Here is an 18,400-nt window from a genome sequence, read left to right as displayed (position 1 = left end):
TTTTAAATAACTCTATCTCATTAACCAGCTAATATTACTAAACAGAGTTGTTAGGATTTTAAATTACTTACATCTAACAAGGCTGCCCAATCTATGAAGTCTGCAGGTGGGGGGAGCTGCTTCCCCCTAGATTTCACCTACAAATTGAATGTGTTATTAACAATAATATCGTTGTTTTATCCTCAACGGAATATTCATTCCAAACGATTGAGTTGTGTTTGATAAGACTTATTGACCAGGATCTTTGATAATCACAGGAATGAATAGGGCTTTGATCCTCAGTGACTAACAGATCAATGGAATATTCATTTGAATTTACATGGTGATGTATGCTTATCAAAACTTGTAGATTTAAAGTTAGAAATACATATCTTAGATTCTAGGAAAATAATCTCACTTTTTTGGGACTGGCTGCGCTGGTGGTTGGTCCTGTGTCCTCATCTGCATCTGAAATGAAAATTTTTCATATTAGATGAACCAATTCCAAAATTTAAATCATTTCTAATTATTCTTAAACATTAAACTATAGAGTGAGCTAGCTCGTAGGTATAATTTTATACACTGATCAAATTTCTATTTGTATAGCATTCGATTACAATGTTTTGAAATTTTAATAAAAACTAAATATGTATCATTTCTAAGAAGGTCTTCCAAATCTAAAATGGAGGGGTTTTGTTTTTACCTGGGTCTCTTGTAGTGGCGGTAGGTCGTTTAGCTATCTGGAAAATTTTCAAATTGACATACGATGTAACTTAACAAATTAAAATCACTGTGTAATACAGCAATGACATGTGAAGATTTTTGAATTTACACGGTGGTGCATGCACAAATTATATGTTCAAAAGTATAAACTGTAGAAATATATTGATTTCTTTAAAATAGACTCACTCTTTTACGGTGTTTTGCAGCTGGGGTTGACTGTTGTACTGTTGGTGTAATGACGCTCAACCCAACAACATTCGTGTAAGATTTGCCGTTTACAGTCTTCTCGAGAGTCTTTATATTTATCTTACTATTTATCTGTTTGATATTATTTTCTATTACACAAAAATAAATTGCAAATTGAAAATTTGTGTCACAAAAATTTCATATGGTGAATTTGTCATTAATAGTAATTTTACGAGCAGATGTCAGATTTTCAATCTCCTACTTTACACTATAACTGTTTTGAACTGAAATATTTTTTAAAAACCGTTAAAATTTGATCCTTTTGTATGGCAAACTACAAACCTTCAACTCATCGGGGATAATCGATGACCAGACAAGATAGTCCGTCTCCTTATCTTTCGTTTTCACAACGATTTTTACCCTTCCTTTACATGAACTCCCAATGAAGGTCAGTACACCTTCAACAATCATAGCTGAGTAAGATTTTAATGTGAAAAAATTAATAAAAAGCAGATAGTTTAAAACATTAATAACCAGGTCATCTAAGGAAACATTAAATCAATATAAGAAACATGAAAATAACTCAATATTAGTTAGGGCTGACTGTTTTCTCTATTATAGATTCTTGAAAGTATCGGAAAATGCTAGTGTTAAAAATGCTCGAATTTTTTACGTATAAAAAGCTTAAAACAATTAATACTAGCTCAAGGTGTTGGTATGTGTCAGTGAGTTTTAAGAATGTTGTTCAACATTTGTCTCGGTGTTCAGTTGTCCCGGTTCCATAATGCTTACTAAACATAAAATTTAAAAAATTAGATAAGAAATATGAATTTTAGAATTCAAAATTTAGACTCTCAAGTTGGGTTAAAAAAGTTTAAATATTATTGTATAATACGAGCCCCTGCTATTTATGATAAGTTAGCATGCAACTTGAATTAGAATCAAAATAGCAAACTGAAGAGCGAACTATGTATCACAAGACTAAAGAACGAACTGTGTATCTTTTTAAGATAAAATAGAACCTGTGGAGGAACGAGTTGAGTAGATTTATCAATCAAGAACTGATTGATTACAAACTTCTGCGAAACGAACTGATTCAATCTGATTTCCCGCAGCGTTCTCCGGCTTGATATAGTCAGACCGTTACCATGAAAACAAACGTCATTGCATGTTGTTTGTCCCTTGAGCGATGCAGGCAAGCCGCTGCATTGTCAAGTACATTAAGGGCTCAATAGTCCACTGGACGGCTCTCGTAGCTTGACTTAATGCTTGTCTCTATCTTGAATACTAGCAAGTAATGGAATTTGCCTACAATACTAACAATTAATGTACTTGATAGTGCAGTTCACCCTGATCACCAACAATAGTCACATGACTTACAACCAATGGACGGCTACCTCGCCTAGTGGTCGACCAATGGTAAAATTCCAGTATATTTTGCATCTATCTCTTTTTATTTAAAGTACTTTATTTAAGTCAGAGCGGTCACTTAAATGCATGCTTGAATGAACCGACCCTAATGGTTCTAGACAGGTCACGATCAAACCATCTGTGTCAGTGTGTCCTGTTCCATAGTTAACACTTACCGCGCTCAAGGAATTTTTAAAAGCTCTGGTAACCAAATAACTATGTACAGCAAGTAATCTCATGATCCCAATAACAAAACCTCTGTGATATTCATCTTCAATACAAATTTTTACAAGTGATGAAATTGCTCGAAATTTTTACAAGTATCGAAAATCCGTGAAATTTTTACAAGTGTCGAAAATCCGTGAAATTTTTACAAGTGTCGGAAAATGTGTGCAATAGCAAAATGTGTGCTACAGAGGGTAAATATCTCTTACTTACCTGTCGTGATTAGTTTCTTGACATAACGCTTATAGAATCCAGGTCGTGTTGGGTTTCTATCAGGTCTTTTCAAAGCAGCCACAATACAATAAAGGAATGATTTGTCATCTTTATTCCGTATGTTCAACAGACATCTTCTCTTTTTCAACAGTTTGGGAGTTGGCAAGTAAGTCGACATTCTAGAATTTAAGAGAGTTTATGTAATGTTATATAGAGCTGAGTGTTATATATAACATGGATAATTACGTTCTTAAATCACGTCATAATTCAACTAAAATGCAATATGTCTTCTATCTAAATTTTAAATTTCAATCACTCTTGTTATTGATTTGTGGTTTTAAACTACTGAAAGTTCTTAAAGTTAATTGAAATTAATAAGATATAAAACAACAATTTTCAACATTATAGTGATCCCTATATAGACCCTAATCAATCACTCAATCAATCATCCTGATACAGGGTAGTACTGTACAGTTTCTATTTATCTATATTTTTTCCTTGTTAAACCACTTCTTTTGGATTTGAAAATTTCCTTATCACTATTTTAACAGATTGTTAGTAGCAAATCAAATACCTGAAATACCCCGTCCAAGGAAGCAAACATACACTAAAACCATGGTTATCTTCAATTGTGAATTAAGATCATAAATATAAATACACTCTTTAATTCTTATACATTTTTTTAATTAAATGATGCTAAAAAAGTGAAATAGCAAATTCATTTATATTGAAATCTTTAAAAATGTACCTTTCTTTTTTTCGGGGTATCCTCTACTTGGTTGTCCAGGATGGCAATACCAACGATATTTTTGAACTTTCTGCCACCATGGTTTGCAGACACATTTTCTCTGATTTGTATTCGTACTCTATCAGTCTCCTAAAAGATTAGTATTGAAATACCTAAGCTAATAAAAATATATCTTCGATCGGTGGAGATGTTGACTAACTATTTTGAACTCATCATCAAGAACGCACAGTCTTTCTACCAATACCATGTTACCATCGAAAGATCGTATATGACAATACTAATAAATGTGGTAGTTTAGTGAATTCGTTTACAGATATAATATCTTTTATTATCAGGGGTACGGGTATTTCAATACTTTTAATGTAAGTAACGAGCTAAGCTACAGTACTTACTTTTAACATTTGCGGTATGATCTGGTTGTAAACTGTAAAGTCTTCTACCGTGTCATCGTTGAGCATAATGGTAAGTGCTGTCTTTAAATCCTTGCCTGGAGATGCCAAGAATTCTATCTTTCCGGTTACGTACATAATCTTTCTAAAGTTGAACAAATGGTTAAGGGTATGAGAAAATGGATAACTAAAGTTTCTCAATAGTTTACATAGATTAATCAGTTAAAATTAGATAATACTGGTAAGAGGGTTTTAAGATTGTTGGAGGAACCAATAGAGATGAACAAGAAGTGAATAAAAATGTGTGCGTCTCTAGTCTATGTAATATCTTGGAACAAAAAGTTAGATTTGACTAAAGTGACATCTACCGTGATCCATGGTTACTACAACAGCTGGTGTATTGTCATTCACTTCTCTGCTATAAACCTGGACCCTTTGTTCAACCCCGAAGCCCCTGTTGTAACGAACTTAATAAAAATATAGCTTTGTTAGATGGTCGATCCCTGATTACTATAGCAACTGGTATATTGTCACTTTGCTTCAAGTTTTACGTTGAGATAACTTAACAAAGAAATAAGAAACTTTTGAATCCATTTTAATATCACATCTCTCTGTGCTAGGCTATTGTTCAATAGAACCGGTCCTGTTCTTTGTAATAATAAAACTATAATAAAATAGGAGTAAAGTCAACATTTACTAAATTTACCCGTTGAAATTTAAAGATGGAGTACACTATCTATTACTTGACGGTTTTTATTTTACTCTAGAAGAATACAAAAACTTGTTTGTTTAAAATAAGTTAAATATACATAATACTAAATAGAATACATGCATAAGAGAAGTGTTTGACTGCTCAGTGGGGGGTGATGCAACGTCAATTAATGTCAGTATTCCATAAAAACCCCAAACTGACATTGACATTAATTGACATTAATTGACATTAATTGACATTAATTGACATTAATTGACATTAATTGACATTAATTTGTCTTGAAATTTGAGATTATCATTATTCGATAAATATTCAAGATATTCACGTCTATGTAAGTTAGACCGGTTAAAAAAAACAAAATGTCCTTGAATAATTATGAGTATGTTCTTATCTGTTGATCCTTAGGTTCAAAGACCACAAAAAAAATTTCAGCTTCCAAATCTTCCATCTTCGGTCCCCACCGGCCACGCCCATATTTTATTGGTTTCTTATACAGGTAAAATATCTAGAATCGGCTTTTTTAGTATGAAGGAGTAATGTTAGCTGTTTAAGATTCGTTATTCAAATATAAATGTCATGAAGGCATTTCGTTTAATGTGGGTTTTCAGTTCTGATGATGTTGAGAACCACGCCCTTGGATGGCCACGCCCATTTGAGAAAATTAAATTTCGGAAAACCGTATTATTTTAGTTTTATTGTTTAATGATCTGATTTTTTTTCACATTTCACATTTCCATATGTGATAGTAGTGAATAAATTGATGATATAAACGTTCTAAAGTGCTAAAAATATGGTAGAACTACATAATCTCTGGTCGAAAAATATCGTGTCAATTAATGTCAGTATTCCAAAATTTTGCAAAACTGACATTGACATTAATTGACATTAATTGACATTAATTGACATTAATTGACATTAATTGACATTAATTGACGTTGCATTCCCCCCGCTCAGTGGATAAGTTGGTTAGTATCGACTATGCTGATCTGCAGCGCAAAGACTGTTGAGAAGGTTAGATTAACAGTTCTGAAATGATTAATGAATTCATTTTAATTTACTTGCACACTGCATTATATTATACAGTGCAAGTGTTTAGCCCTCTCTCTTTCCTAAGAAAGTAAGGGAGTGAATAGCTTTATAATAATAAAAAGTATAATTTACCCTCGTAATTTGTCGGCTGTTTCCATCTCACACATGTTATAATCCTCTCGAGAGATGAAGCGGTCGATGACGTCATAGAAGAAGTTGAGCATGTGTAGTTTGGCGAACTGATAGACAAAGAACCCGATTTGGACTGGTAAATCGTGTTTCATAGTACGTATTTTAGATGTGACCTGAAACATATTCTTTTTTGTATTTTATCTATTTACAGAATGAGGAAAACGGGATATTTATAGATTTAAACAGTAAACGTGAAGTTAAATAATAATCTCAAACATCGTAGCAACCGTCAAGTTCTTCCAATGAGATAAATCGTGGATTATTCACCGCGTTAACTCTTCGGATAGAAATTTAACATCTCGATGTTTTGCTTTGTTCATGATAGACGATGGTATACCCGTAGAACGAATTACCTATCAGTTTAGAGGTTTCTGCAATCGCTTTCAGGTCTGGGTTTCAATCCCCCGTGCGCCGATCATCTGAGACGCTGTCGGCAAAAGTTTTAATTTAACATTTCGCAGGTTTTAACTCCATAACTTGACACACCCGAGTCACGATTAACCCGTGATCAATAAACCAAAGTAATAATAGCGTGATGACTGATGATGAGGATTTGCTACGGTGAAAGGGATCAATGAACACATGTATCGACCTTTATCTTTCCAAATTGTCGGGATACTGATCTTTTCTCCGTCGAGGAGCTTCTCAATATTTTGTTGAGTGTTTTCCATGCTACCAATTAAATATCTCGTGTCTTTAATTAATGTTTGCCCTGTTTCTTTTAGAAAGTTCTGCATGAAACCTCCAATATTTTCGTATTTGACAGAAGTGTTCTTAAATATCGGAGGTATTTCCTGAAAGAAATCCGTCAGCGAGTCTGGTACATGGTATAAGGTACGTCACATCATGCTATATTTCAACAGTGGTCCGTAAAACTTACCAACATCTGTTAAATTGGTAGACTGTGCAGTGTTATTAGAGCTGTTTAAGGTAACCTTATTTTATTATATAAATATGTAAATGTAACAGCGTTAACGATATTATCTTCCAACTGAAAGTTTCACGTGAATATATCCATAAGAGTAGATATTAAAAGAAAGTTAAAAGGAAATAAATCTGAAAAGAATCTTGCGTTGGGTGGGAGAAGCACCTGACATAAGGTACTGTTCAAACTAGGAGGAGGATCTTTGGAAGAACTGATTTCATCATGTTACACGGAGTCAGACATAGTTAAGACGGAGTAAAGTAAGCAGAATATTTGTAAGCAATCATTGTTTGCTTCAGATTCGTATTTTATTTGCAGCAATTTAAGGTGTGAACAACGAAAACGAGAGTAATAAATAGGGTTACAAGATATCAAACTATATAATTATAATAATACAATGTCAGAAGCTAATGAAGCTTCCACAATCTATAACTGTTTATAAGGCTTGAGAACTTACGGCGAACAGTCTAGTCGTAGAGGATATTGCCATCATAACAACGGAAAGGAGTGGACATCACCAGGGAGGTACAGGAGGTACACAATAGGAAGTAGAGGGACATGGTATCAACTGCAGTCAAAATAATTCAAGTCACCATGTTCTTTCTTCTAATATGTTGATCCTTAGCGAATTTAGGTATTCCCTTTTATCCCTTCTATCCCTTTTATCCTCAAGTGCGGTCCATATCTCTGCCCATTTTGCATTCGTTCCCCTCTTCTTCTACCTCCTCACTTCATAGTCCAACAACAACTGTTTAGGTCCTATGCGAGATTCGCCATTATTTCCCCCCCCTGGCCCCTGGGTACAAGGTATATACACTCTGTCTCTCGTGTCTGTAATAAAAGGTTATATTTAACCAAGTCTACAAATATCTGTTTACCAAACAATGTTTAAATTAAAATTATTTATAAAAATCGTCACCACAATACAGATAGCTTTGTTATATCTTAACTTTTTCCGTACTATCTCCTTCACCAGCACTTTATTACTGCATAGTCTTTCTGGTATGTCCTCGTCTTTGATTTCGTTACATACTTGCTATTGAGTTTAAGGCCATGGCCATGCTCCGGTCAGTCCAGCCAAAAGCTTCACAGCTGTACAGTCCCGTCGGGTTTCTCTTGGTGCTCTCGAGGATATCCTCCGTTGTAGGTTCACGCGCCCTCTTCTTTCTCGGCACATAAACCGAATTGGTAGGCTTTGAACTTCGTGCTGAAGAGTGAATAGTTGATCAAAAAGTTCTTAATTAAATGACACTTATTAACACAGGAGTGTTCCTTAAACTTGAGCCCCTTCCAGTCTTCATCCTAAGTCTGTTATTCTTGTATTATGGGATATAATATTGTCTTGGTTGTGTGTCTACATTATCAAAGAACATAAATGTTACATGTTTAGAATCTTAGCTCCCTTGTTTCTATTTTACCGTTACATTAACTGTTCTGCTGTTGTGCTGGTATCGCACGCTTATAGCTGTCCTTGCTTTAACTGAAAAAAAAGGCGATAACCTAATAAACGAATATTAAAATTACGAATAATATTGATAAACTATACTGGAGTGCAGCGGAATATTAAACACTTGGAATACAGCGGTTTTGCAAGTATCAGCACAAACGTACCCTGATTAAATTTCATGTGAAGAAAAAGTTTGGTGTCTGACGTGTCCCTGACACGTATTTTTTTAAGCTCAATAAGTTGTTAAATGGTCAAAAGAACCATATGCCGTCGCTTCACAAAAACCCCAACCGTTAATTTTTCTTCATTCCCTGTGTCGATGAGAACTAACTAATACGATAAGATTAATCACGAGAAGTTTGTTGTACTCCCGGCTGGTGTCAAATACTACATCGCATTTCTGTCCAACCTTAAACAAAGTATGTTGGAATCTTTATTAATATTTTTACAAGGAATGCTTGAACATATCTGCTGTCAAGAAGATATGTGGCGCTCCTTGACGTTCGGCCACGTTTTCAGCTTCCCAATCTATGAAGTCAGGTGGAGGGAGCTGTTTCCCCTTAGATTTCATCTACAAATTGAATGTGTTATTAACAATAATACCGTTGTTTTACCCTCAATGGAATATTCATTCCAAACGATTGAGTTGTGTTTGATCAGACTTATTGACGTCAGAATCTTTGATAATCACAGGAATACTATCATTAATGTTACATGTTTAGAATCTTAGCTCTCTTATTTCTATTTTATCGTTACATTAACTGTACAGTGTACTGCCTTTGTGCTGGTATTGCAAGCTTATTACTTTATTACTGTCCTTGCTTTTGTCAGTTGGTTACAATGGTCTTTTACAAATGATACACACTGATTCCAGATACAGATAACATCCTGTATAAGTTAATTGTTAGAATGTATTATCAATGATATCATTAGATTACTCAATCACAATATTATCAAATATATCATTAGATCAATCAATCACAATATGTCCTTGACATTACTCCCCCTTAAAAAAAAATATTTAGCGATAAAGTCGCGTGATAAAATGCGCGTTTTTTTATGCGCGGCTTTAAATGCTAAAAAAATGTACTTTTCTTATGCGTAAGATCTAAAATCTAGCTGTAGAAAAACCGTTATTTCTATGCCACGTAAGTTTTACAAAACATCACGTAAGTCTGAAAGCTCAATATAAATTTAAAATCAGGTTAAAAATGTATCAAATTTGTCATTAAATGCATCTAATAAATATTAGTTAAAAGTTGATACAACTTTAAATTTATCTCTCATCATAGAAATCAGTTTGTTTTTGTTCATCAACTCCATAAAAAGTTGGTTTACACACAATTCTACCTGACGAGCGAACTGTACTTTCTGAAGTAGGTTGTGGAGTAGTTGGAGAAGCAGCGTGTTGAATAGTCGGAGAAGCAGAGTGTTGAGTAGTTGGAGAAGTAGGGTGTTGAATAGTCGGAGAAGCAGAGTGTTGAATAGTCGGAGAAGTAGGGTGCGAGATGTTTTCACTAAAAGCTGCCATATCTTCTTGTGGAATATTTATAACATTGTTTCTAAATGCAGTCATATCCACTTGTACTTTGTTGAAAGGCAATTTCAGAGCTCTAGTTAAAGGTGATACTTCACTGGGATCTGCTCGAGATGCTAAATCTTCGTCTAAGTTCTGCTCAGAGTTAACTTGAGGCATAGCAGGAGTAGATTCAATCAATTCTTCTTGGGGCTCCGTTGTCATATTATAGCTTGCGGTTTTAGATGCTTCGTGTTGTTCATGTATTGGCATTAGATTGTTGTGATGATAGACTTTTATGCCACCTTTAGGTCCTTTAATAGCATAGGTTGAAGGTCCCATCTTGTTGTCAATTGTGTACGGTCCTCTTTTCCAGTTGGCAGCTATTTTAGGATTGGCTCCGTAGTTACGTTTCATCATCACTTCTTGATTAACTGAGTATGTGTTTATAACAGCTTTTTTGTCATGCTGCTCTTTATATTGGATTTTTGCTTCCTGTAAGTTGATGCCAGCATTTTGCATGATGATCTTCCCACTCAACTTCTGTTTGTCATGTTCTTTTAAACCCATGTAATTATCAACAGGTAATTGAGCATGGTCAGCAAACATACAAAGGAATGGTGAATATTTCAAAGATTTATTCACTGTATTGTTGTGGGCCAATACTGCTTCGTAGATGATAAGATCCCAATCATGTACGGATATCTTCCTGCTTTCGCATATTACACTAACTAAGGATTTAACAGATCCGATTGATCTTTCAGCTAGACCATTTCCCTCTGGGTGATATGGGGAAGATTTCTCTTTGGCAATTCCCAAGTAATCGCATAAATTATTGATCACATTGCCGTTGACGTTTGCTCCTTGATCTGATCTCAGCTTTATTGGGATGCTAAATATAGACAGCCACTTGTCCCACAATGCCTGTTTCAGAGTTTCAGCTTTCTGATTACTGAGTGCTGCTACTGAGATGAATCTTGTAGCTAAGTCTACAATTAAAAGGAAACAGCACTTTCCTCGTGGGGATATTGGCATACTTGCCACGTCTATGCTGATCGATTCTCTTGGATTTGGAACTGCAGGTGTAATTATTAGTTCCGCTTTAGGAGTTTTTTGTCTTTTACAGGCAGCACAGGATTGGCAGTCACGTACCCAGTTTTCGATTTGGCTAGTCATCCGTCTCCACCAAAATCTTGACTTCACCATAATCACTGTGTTTTCTGCTCCTGAGTGATATTGTCCATGCAGTTCATCTACAACTTCTCTTTGTAGCTTTTCTGGTATGACAATTCTTTCTCCTCTTTTCAGTACATCATCTTCAATGTGAAGAAACCTGATGTTCCTGAACGGACCTTTATTTATTTTCTTTTGTTCTTCAAGCTTTTTCACTACAAATCGCAGTGCTTTATCCTCCTTTTGAAACTTTTTAATCTTTTCAATATCACAGTATTTTGAGTCAGTTTTATCATCAGTATGATAGATATACTCGTCTCCATCCGCTTCTGTGCTTACAGGATTTTCTCTGATTTCTACTCTACTTAGGGCATCAGCAATCTCGTTATCTTCTCCTTTGATGTACTCAATAGTGTAATCAATTGATTCAAGCTCTAACAACCATCTAACAATCTTTCCTCTGTTGTCTTGGTGATTACGGATGAATTTCAACGGCTCGTGGTCAGTAATAAATATTACTTTGCCTGAGCAATACACATCCCACTTTCTTGAGCACTCTTTGATAGCAAATAGCTCCAATTCTGTTACCTTCCAGTTTCTCTGACATTTCTGTAGGGTTTTGGAATGATATCCTAGCGTGATATTCCGGCCTTTATCATCTTTCTGAAACAAGACTCCTCCCACTGAGATTTCTGATGCATCTGATTGAATGTAGAAACATTTTGAGAAATCTGGTAACCCTAGTGCTGGTGCTTTGGTGAGACTGTCTATCAATTGATCTAGAGCTTGTTGCTGCTTATTACCCCAGACAAACTTCTCTTTATCTGATAGAATCATGGTTAAAGGTTTGGTTATCTCTGCATATTTGGGGACAAAACGTCTGTTGAAGTTACCAATACCTAAAAGTCTTTGAACCTGCTTTTTAGTTTGAGGGATCGGGAAGTCAATCAACTTTTGAACATTGTCTTTTCTGGGTAACACTTCATTGTGTCTGATATGAAATCCTAGGAAGTCTATTTCTTTGAATCCAAATTCACACTTCTCGGGTTTCAATGACAGGTTGTACCTCTCTACCTCTTCTAACACTGCAGTCAGTGCATAGAGGTGTTCTTCGAATGTTTCTGAAAATATGAAAACATTATCACTAAATGCTCCAACTCCATCAATATCTCTCTCTTTAAGATCATTGATCATTTTATCCATATTCCTTTGGAAAGTTGCTTGGCTATTTTTAAGTCCAAAAGGCATACGATTGAATTCATATTTACCATTAGGCACGCTGAATGAAGTTTTCTTTTTATCATCTTCATGTACCTCCAAACACCAGTAACCTGAAGCGAGGTCTAGTTGGGTAAAGTAGTTACAGTTCAAACAAGCATCAATCATATCATTCACGTCAGGCAGTGGATAAGAATCTTGGATCGTATTCTTATTCAAATTACGGAAATCTATGACAAATCGTTTAGTATTGTCCTGTTTAGTGACGAGAAGAGGGTTACTATTGTATGGAGATTTAGAAGGGCGGATAATTCCGTTATTTAACATCTCAATCACTTGTTGATTAACTTCATTTTTCCATTTGTCAGGAATTCTACGTACCTTGTCTTTACTAACACGGTCGTCTCTACTAAAGATACGATGAAGTTCAGTGGTGCACAACTTTGGAGCTTTGCTGTTTTTGACAAAAACTTGGCAAAAATCTTCTAACAACAATTTGATGCTTTCTTTCTGATTTTCAGCCAGGTCTTGACCAATCTTACATCTGTTGATGATACTGGTGATATCTTTGGTATGATCTTCGGAGACCATGAAAACCCAGTCTTCTCCAATTCTCACTCTCTGATTTGTCCAGTCAAATTCAGTGGTTCCAAAATGTTGCAAAAAGTCTCTGCCCAAAATCAACAAATTCTCCCTGTCGGGAATTGGCAGAGGTTTGACCAGATGCTTTGTCTCCCAAGTTGAACTGATAAGAATCCTGCATTCAACTGGTTCTCCAGCATATTCAACACCTCCAATCCCATAAACCTTATGGGACTTGGTTGATACTAATTCAGGAAACAGTTCCTTACTCATCACTGATATCCCTGCTCCGCTGTCAAATAGTATGTCCACGTCCTTCTCAACATTGTTCACTGAGATGATGCCATATAGTCATAAATTGCTATTATATCCTCTGGAGCTGGAGCTAGAGCTATTGGAGCTATTGTTTTCGGTCAATTTTACATAGCATTTTTTCTCATGATGTCCTTCTTTGCCACAACGAACACATTTTCTTTTGCTGCATCGGTTGGCATAGTGACCGTTTTCTAGGCATATCCAGCATTTTCTGTCTTTGCCATTATATCCATCAGCTTGTGAGTTGGGTTTGTTGTACATAACAATCTGTTCGTCCTCACCATCATTGTTTTGGTCGTCCTCTTCTTGAAACATTCCCAGCATCCCTTGAACATTGTGCAAACCCTCTCTCAGTTCTTCTGCCCATCTTGGCATTTCATCTGCAACAAATACATCAAAATCTTCTTTCTCTTTCTTGATGACTTGAGGTGTACTTGTGCTTTTCTTTAGGGTAGTCAATTTATCTTTCGCAATCTTAAAAATTTCCACCACTGCTGCTGCGTCCATGTCCGGTTTGAATTTGTCAGCGTTGTCATCATAGATTTGCTCTCCATCTGGTATGACTTTCAAGTACTTCAGCAGTAGCATGTCAGGTGTTATTTTGGCTATATCTGCTTCGCTTTGCAGTAAGAAGAAATAACTGACTATGTCTGTATATGATCTTGATGCCGGCTTCAGGTCCCAAAACTCATTCACACTTGATACTCTTCCCACTGTCCCATCTATCAATTCTTCTAAAAGACTAAGTGCTTTGTCTAGGGTATCTTCTTTGATCGCAGTTTCGGCTAAGAGAACATAGCTGCTGAATACATAAGCCGGTATCATGCTCTTCTTCTGAGCCTCTGTCAGCGTCGCTGTAGCAGCCAGGTATCTCCTCCTCCATTCTCTCACAGACTGTCCCACTGTTAGGTGTGGTATTGGAGTTTGTGCCATCTTTACTTTATAACGAGAGGATGTTAATGTCAGTTGGTTACAATGGTCTTTTACAAATGATACACACTGATTCCAGATACAGATAACATCCTGTATAAGTTAATTGTTAGAATGTATTATCAATGATATCATTAGATTACTCAATCACAATATTATCAAATATATCATTAGATCAATCAATCACAATATGTCCTTGACACTTTAACTGAAAATATACGATAACCTAATAAACGAATATTAAAACTATGAATAATAGTGATAAACTGTACTGGAGTGCAGCGGAATATTAAACACTTAGAAGTTAGAGTATAGCGGTTTTGCAAGTATCAGCACAATTTAACCTGATTAAATTTCATGTGAAGAATAAGTTTGGAGTCTGACGTGTCCCTGACACATATCTTTTTAAGCTCGATAAGTTGTTTAATGGTCAATTAAGAACCATATACCGTCGCTCCACAAAAACCCCAACCGGTAATTTTTCTTCATTCCCTGTGTCGATGAGAACTAACTTACGATAAGATTAATCACGAGAAGTTTGTTGTACTCTCCGCTGGTGTCAAATACTACATCACATTTCTGTCCAACCTTAAATAAAGTATGTTGGAATCTTTATTATATACTTATCTTTATATCTTTACAAGGAATGCTTGTATATATCTGCTGTCAAGAAGATATGTGACACTCCCTGTAGCTGGGTTGGCCAAGTCTTTAACTTCCCTATAGACTTGAGGGGGATTTAATGTGTTTTCGTTTCCGCACTCTCACTCTTGAAAGGGGATACTTCGAAGTAAAATAACTTTGTGTCTAAATTCTCAACCAGGACTGTCTAAAATTCTCTGTATACCGAACAATGTTTAAATATTAAAATTAAATTGTTTCAAGATATAAAACTCCAACATACTAAAAGTGAGTAAAATAAAATAGGGCAGAAGGGTGGCAGCTTCTAGGGTTTCTGTCTCCCTTTTTCCGCACTGCCGTTGTATATATCGTCACCTATATATAGAAAGGGCCTATGTCAAAAAAAGTTGTTTTGAGATAATGCATAAAAACCGATTTCTCGAAATTTGATCTAGGATAAGCATTTGAATTTGATTTCTATGCATCTTAAATGGAAAGATTGACTGTTCTACAATATAAAAATGTTCTTGGCTCTTTTTGACTAATTGGTATAATTGATTTAAGTTTGACATAGGCCCTTTTAAAAAAATATTCAATACATAGGCCCTTTTAATTGATTGAAATATCTTACATGTGAGAATCGGTACAGGGCTTATGTGTACATAAGTCCTTTTAACTTTTCAAGTTTATTCCTGACAAACACTTGGAATAGAGGCTCATGTAGATTAATATCGTTTGAAGTAGGCATTTTATGCATCCGTAATGGGTTTAAATGGTCTATGTTTAATTTCAGTTTGCCACATTATTGATTTCATAACAGGTTGCTGTATTTTCAATAACCAGTGAACACGATTTATTTAAATCCCATTATTAGTATAAATAGATGAATAGAATTAAATTGTATTAATATTCCAATAATTTAAAAGGTGTATAATATTTCAATAAGTGTAATTTGTGTCTACATTCATCCTAAGATGAATATTGCATAAAATAATTGTCCCATGAAATTGAAAATAGTAAAATAAAAATGCTGCAAATGTAGAAATATGGAATGTGTTTTAGTCAGTATCGCTCTTGTCACTTTCTATAGTAGTGATACTCTTGTAGAATGCATGATACCCCTGTGGTATCAGCCTCTTCTCACATAGATCAATAAGACCAAGCATAACCCTCTCGGAAACAGGTATCTCTGTCGAATCGTCGCAGAGGATTGTGAGTTGAGGTTTATCCACCACCTCCGATCTTACTGAAGCACGGCTGCTTACGTATACCTGCAATAGAATAAATGTACAGGTACTGCCAAGATGTCATGATCATTAGTGCGAGTATAGCTTTGTAAAAAGTTCATTGATATATTATCACGCGCCATAATAACCATACATAACTAAATGACACAACCTACCTTTCTGTCGGTGAGAATGACTTTATCATCATCTGTTCTCTCCGGGTCGGGTAATGTGCTGATAGTCATTGCCCGACTGCCTTTTGCAAACGAGAGCCGCTTTGCACTTAGCCATGACGCTTCGTTAACCTTCGGTTTGCCCTCATGATCAATAAACCGGTATCGATTGCGGTTAATGATGGTGGACTTGCAAAGGGCGTGGACGTCATATACTGGATACTCATATGATGCCAGTGAAAAAACCTTTATAGGGTTTTTTGTGCTGGCAGATCTTGCTATCTCCTTATACCGGTCCGGTAAATATATTTCTTGGTTCTTCTTACTTGCTTCTATCATGTGATGTATGGTATCAACTTCAGATTCGTTATGTCCACGTTCAAAGTACTTCAGGTGCACAGTCTTCACATGGAGCGCTGTGTTGGATACTTCCACATTAAGGAAGTGCAGTATTGCTGCTGCATTTTCCTTATTGCGGTTTTGACCACCGCATGAATCTGCCCAAATGACGACATCCGTAATGTTCTCAGGCAGATTTCTCAGAATGTATAGGAGACACGATCCGATTTCATCTGGACCACGGTTTGCTTGTGTCTGATCCCACATGAAGCAAGTCTTCTCATCAGTCCCAAGGTTATAACATGATAAGTTATAACAAGCAAGCTTGGTGATATAGTAAAACTCACCTGACGCGGCCTTTGGACACGAATTTACAGCTTCCATATCGATGGTGTAGGCTCCGAAATTGTCGCATGCCTTTGCCTTGATTTTGTCAGCATCCTTACAATTTCTACACATGTCTTTCCTCTCAATGTGTTCGATGTACAGTAGTAGATCAATTTCTTCTTTCGAGCTATTCTTGTAGGAAGTACACTGGTCGCATTGATCATTCTTAGGTTTATAAAAACCAATGTTCAATGAATTAAGTATGTTACTGTAGCTAGTTAGACCTATTTTCACGCCAGGATGCTTTTCTTTAAACAGTTTAAACAGCTTGGCTAGCGTTAGCGATGCCTCGAAATACCTCTTATGAGAGTACATTCTTCGGTAATGTGAAGGTACAGTTGGCAAGGTATTCAGGTGATCTTCAATTGCCGCTCTCAATACTGCAGGAACCGTCCCGCGATTGGAGGGTTTCCCAACCAATCCGTGGGAAAGAGAACTGTTTCTATCATATTTTTTAAAAACTATGATTCTTGATTTTTTGGCAGTGATGCCGAATGTTTCTAAGAACATCACCTTACACACCACAGCTGTGTTATCTTCCGATGTTGTTGGAAGTTCAGATGTTGTTGGGAGTTTATATATCAAGGTGAACTTCCGCTTGTCACCAGCTGCTATTCTATGCAACTTCTTTGTTCTTCTATTTATATATTTCGATAAGAAGTTATCGCCGGCTGCTGTATTCTCTGATAGTTCATAATGATATTCCCTGAGGCGTATTTGTAACTCTTGATCTATCTTTTCATAACATTTGGCTACACAACTGCATGTTTTTATTTCTTTGCTTTTCATTTTCATTCGTTTCTTTTGCCGATTAGCGTCACGCTTCATCTTCACTGAATCACTTTTTCTCTTTCGTGATTTCCGTGGTATCCCATCCATTCTTAGTTCAAGTTCTTTCGATGGCCATGAAATTGTGTTGTCCACTTTTAAACATTGAAGCTGCTCTATGTTTTCATGTCCTCCACTATGGTGGCTCATGCCCGCCATCGTTTTTTTTTCGATTCGAAAAACATTGAATCGGAAAAAAAAACGATGGCGGACATGAGCCATGGCTCATGCCCGCCATCGGTTTTTTTTTCGATTCGAAAAACATTGAATCGGAAAAAAAACGATGGCGGACATGAGCCATGGCTCATATCCGCCATCGTTTTTTTTTCGATTTAAAAAAAACCGACGTCAAATCATTTTCCATTTTAATATTGAATCGGAATGTCATGGCTCATATCCGCCATCGTTTTTTTCGATTTAAAAAAACCGACGTCAAATCATTTTCCATTTTAATATTGAATCGGAATGTCATGGCTCATATCCGCCATCGTTTTTTTTTTCGATTTAAAAAAAACCGACGTCAAATCATTTTCCATTTTAATATTGAATCGGAATGTCATGGCTCATGTCCGCCATCGTTTTTTAATTGACTCGGAAAAAAAACCGACGTCAAATTAAATTTTCCATTTTAATATTGAATCGCAAAAAAAAACGATGGCGGACATGAGCCATGGCTCATATCCGCCATCGTTTTAAAAAAAGTTCACTCAAAAATGAAATGACTTCGTTTGAAATTGCACGAAAATGTCTCCGCGCGTTACAGTAAGTTAATTTACTTGTTCAATTGCATGCGCGCCCCACGCGCGCTCCCAGGCCAGATCAGATGTGTCTCAAAAATATAGACGGATGACTTTTTGTCATATTATGTATAATAATTTTGGTTAATTTATCAAGTTGTGTTAAATTTAAACATT

At 35.9% G+C, this 18,400-nt stretch overlaps 1 protein-coding gene and 1 long non-coding RNA gene across 2 annotated transcripts; both read right to left on the bottom strand.

The window, feature by feature from the left end:
- Nucleotides 1–394: 394 nt before the first annotated feature.
- On the bottom strand, nucleotides 395–975 carry LOC134825829 (uncharacterized). The gene is made up of 3 exons (XR_010161622.1): nucleotides 889–975; nucleotides 683–719; nucleotides 395–447 (listed from the first exon to the last, which is right to left on the bottom strand). It is a non-coding gene; the product is annotated as an uncharacterized LOC134825829 (long non-coding RNA).
- Nucleotides 976–15,400: 14,425 nt separating this feature from the next.
- LOC134825830 (uncharacterized) lies at nucleotides 15,401–17,616 on the bottom strand. The gene is made up of 2 exons (XM_063838027.1): nucleotides 15,936–17,616; nucleotides 15,401–15,804 (listed from the first exon to the last, which is right to left on the bottom strand). Exons 1-2 carry the CDS (start codon nucleotides 17,535–17,537, stop codon nucleotides 15,592–15,594), a joined length of 1,815 nt encoding a protein of 604 aa, XP_063694097.1. The 5' UTR covers nucleotides 17,538–17,616; the 3' UTR covers nucleotides 15,401–15,591.
- Nucleotides 17,617–18,400: the final 784 nt, after the last annotated feature.

The sequence above is a fragment of the Bolinopsis microptera genome, unplaced genomic scaffold, assembly GCF_026151205.1.
Source record: "Bolinopsis microptera isolate Bmic1 unplaced genomic scaffold, MBARI_Bmic_1.0 sca139, whole genome shotgun sequence".
Lineage (NCBI taxonomy): Eukaryota > Metazoa > Ctenophora > Tentaculata > Lobata > Bolinopsidae > Bolinopsis > Bolinopsis microptera.
The sequence above is the reverse complement of the archived record's forward strand: the minus strand, read 5'-3'. Positions and strand labels throughout refer to the sequence as shown.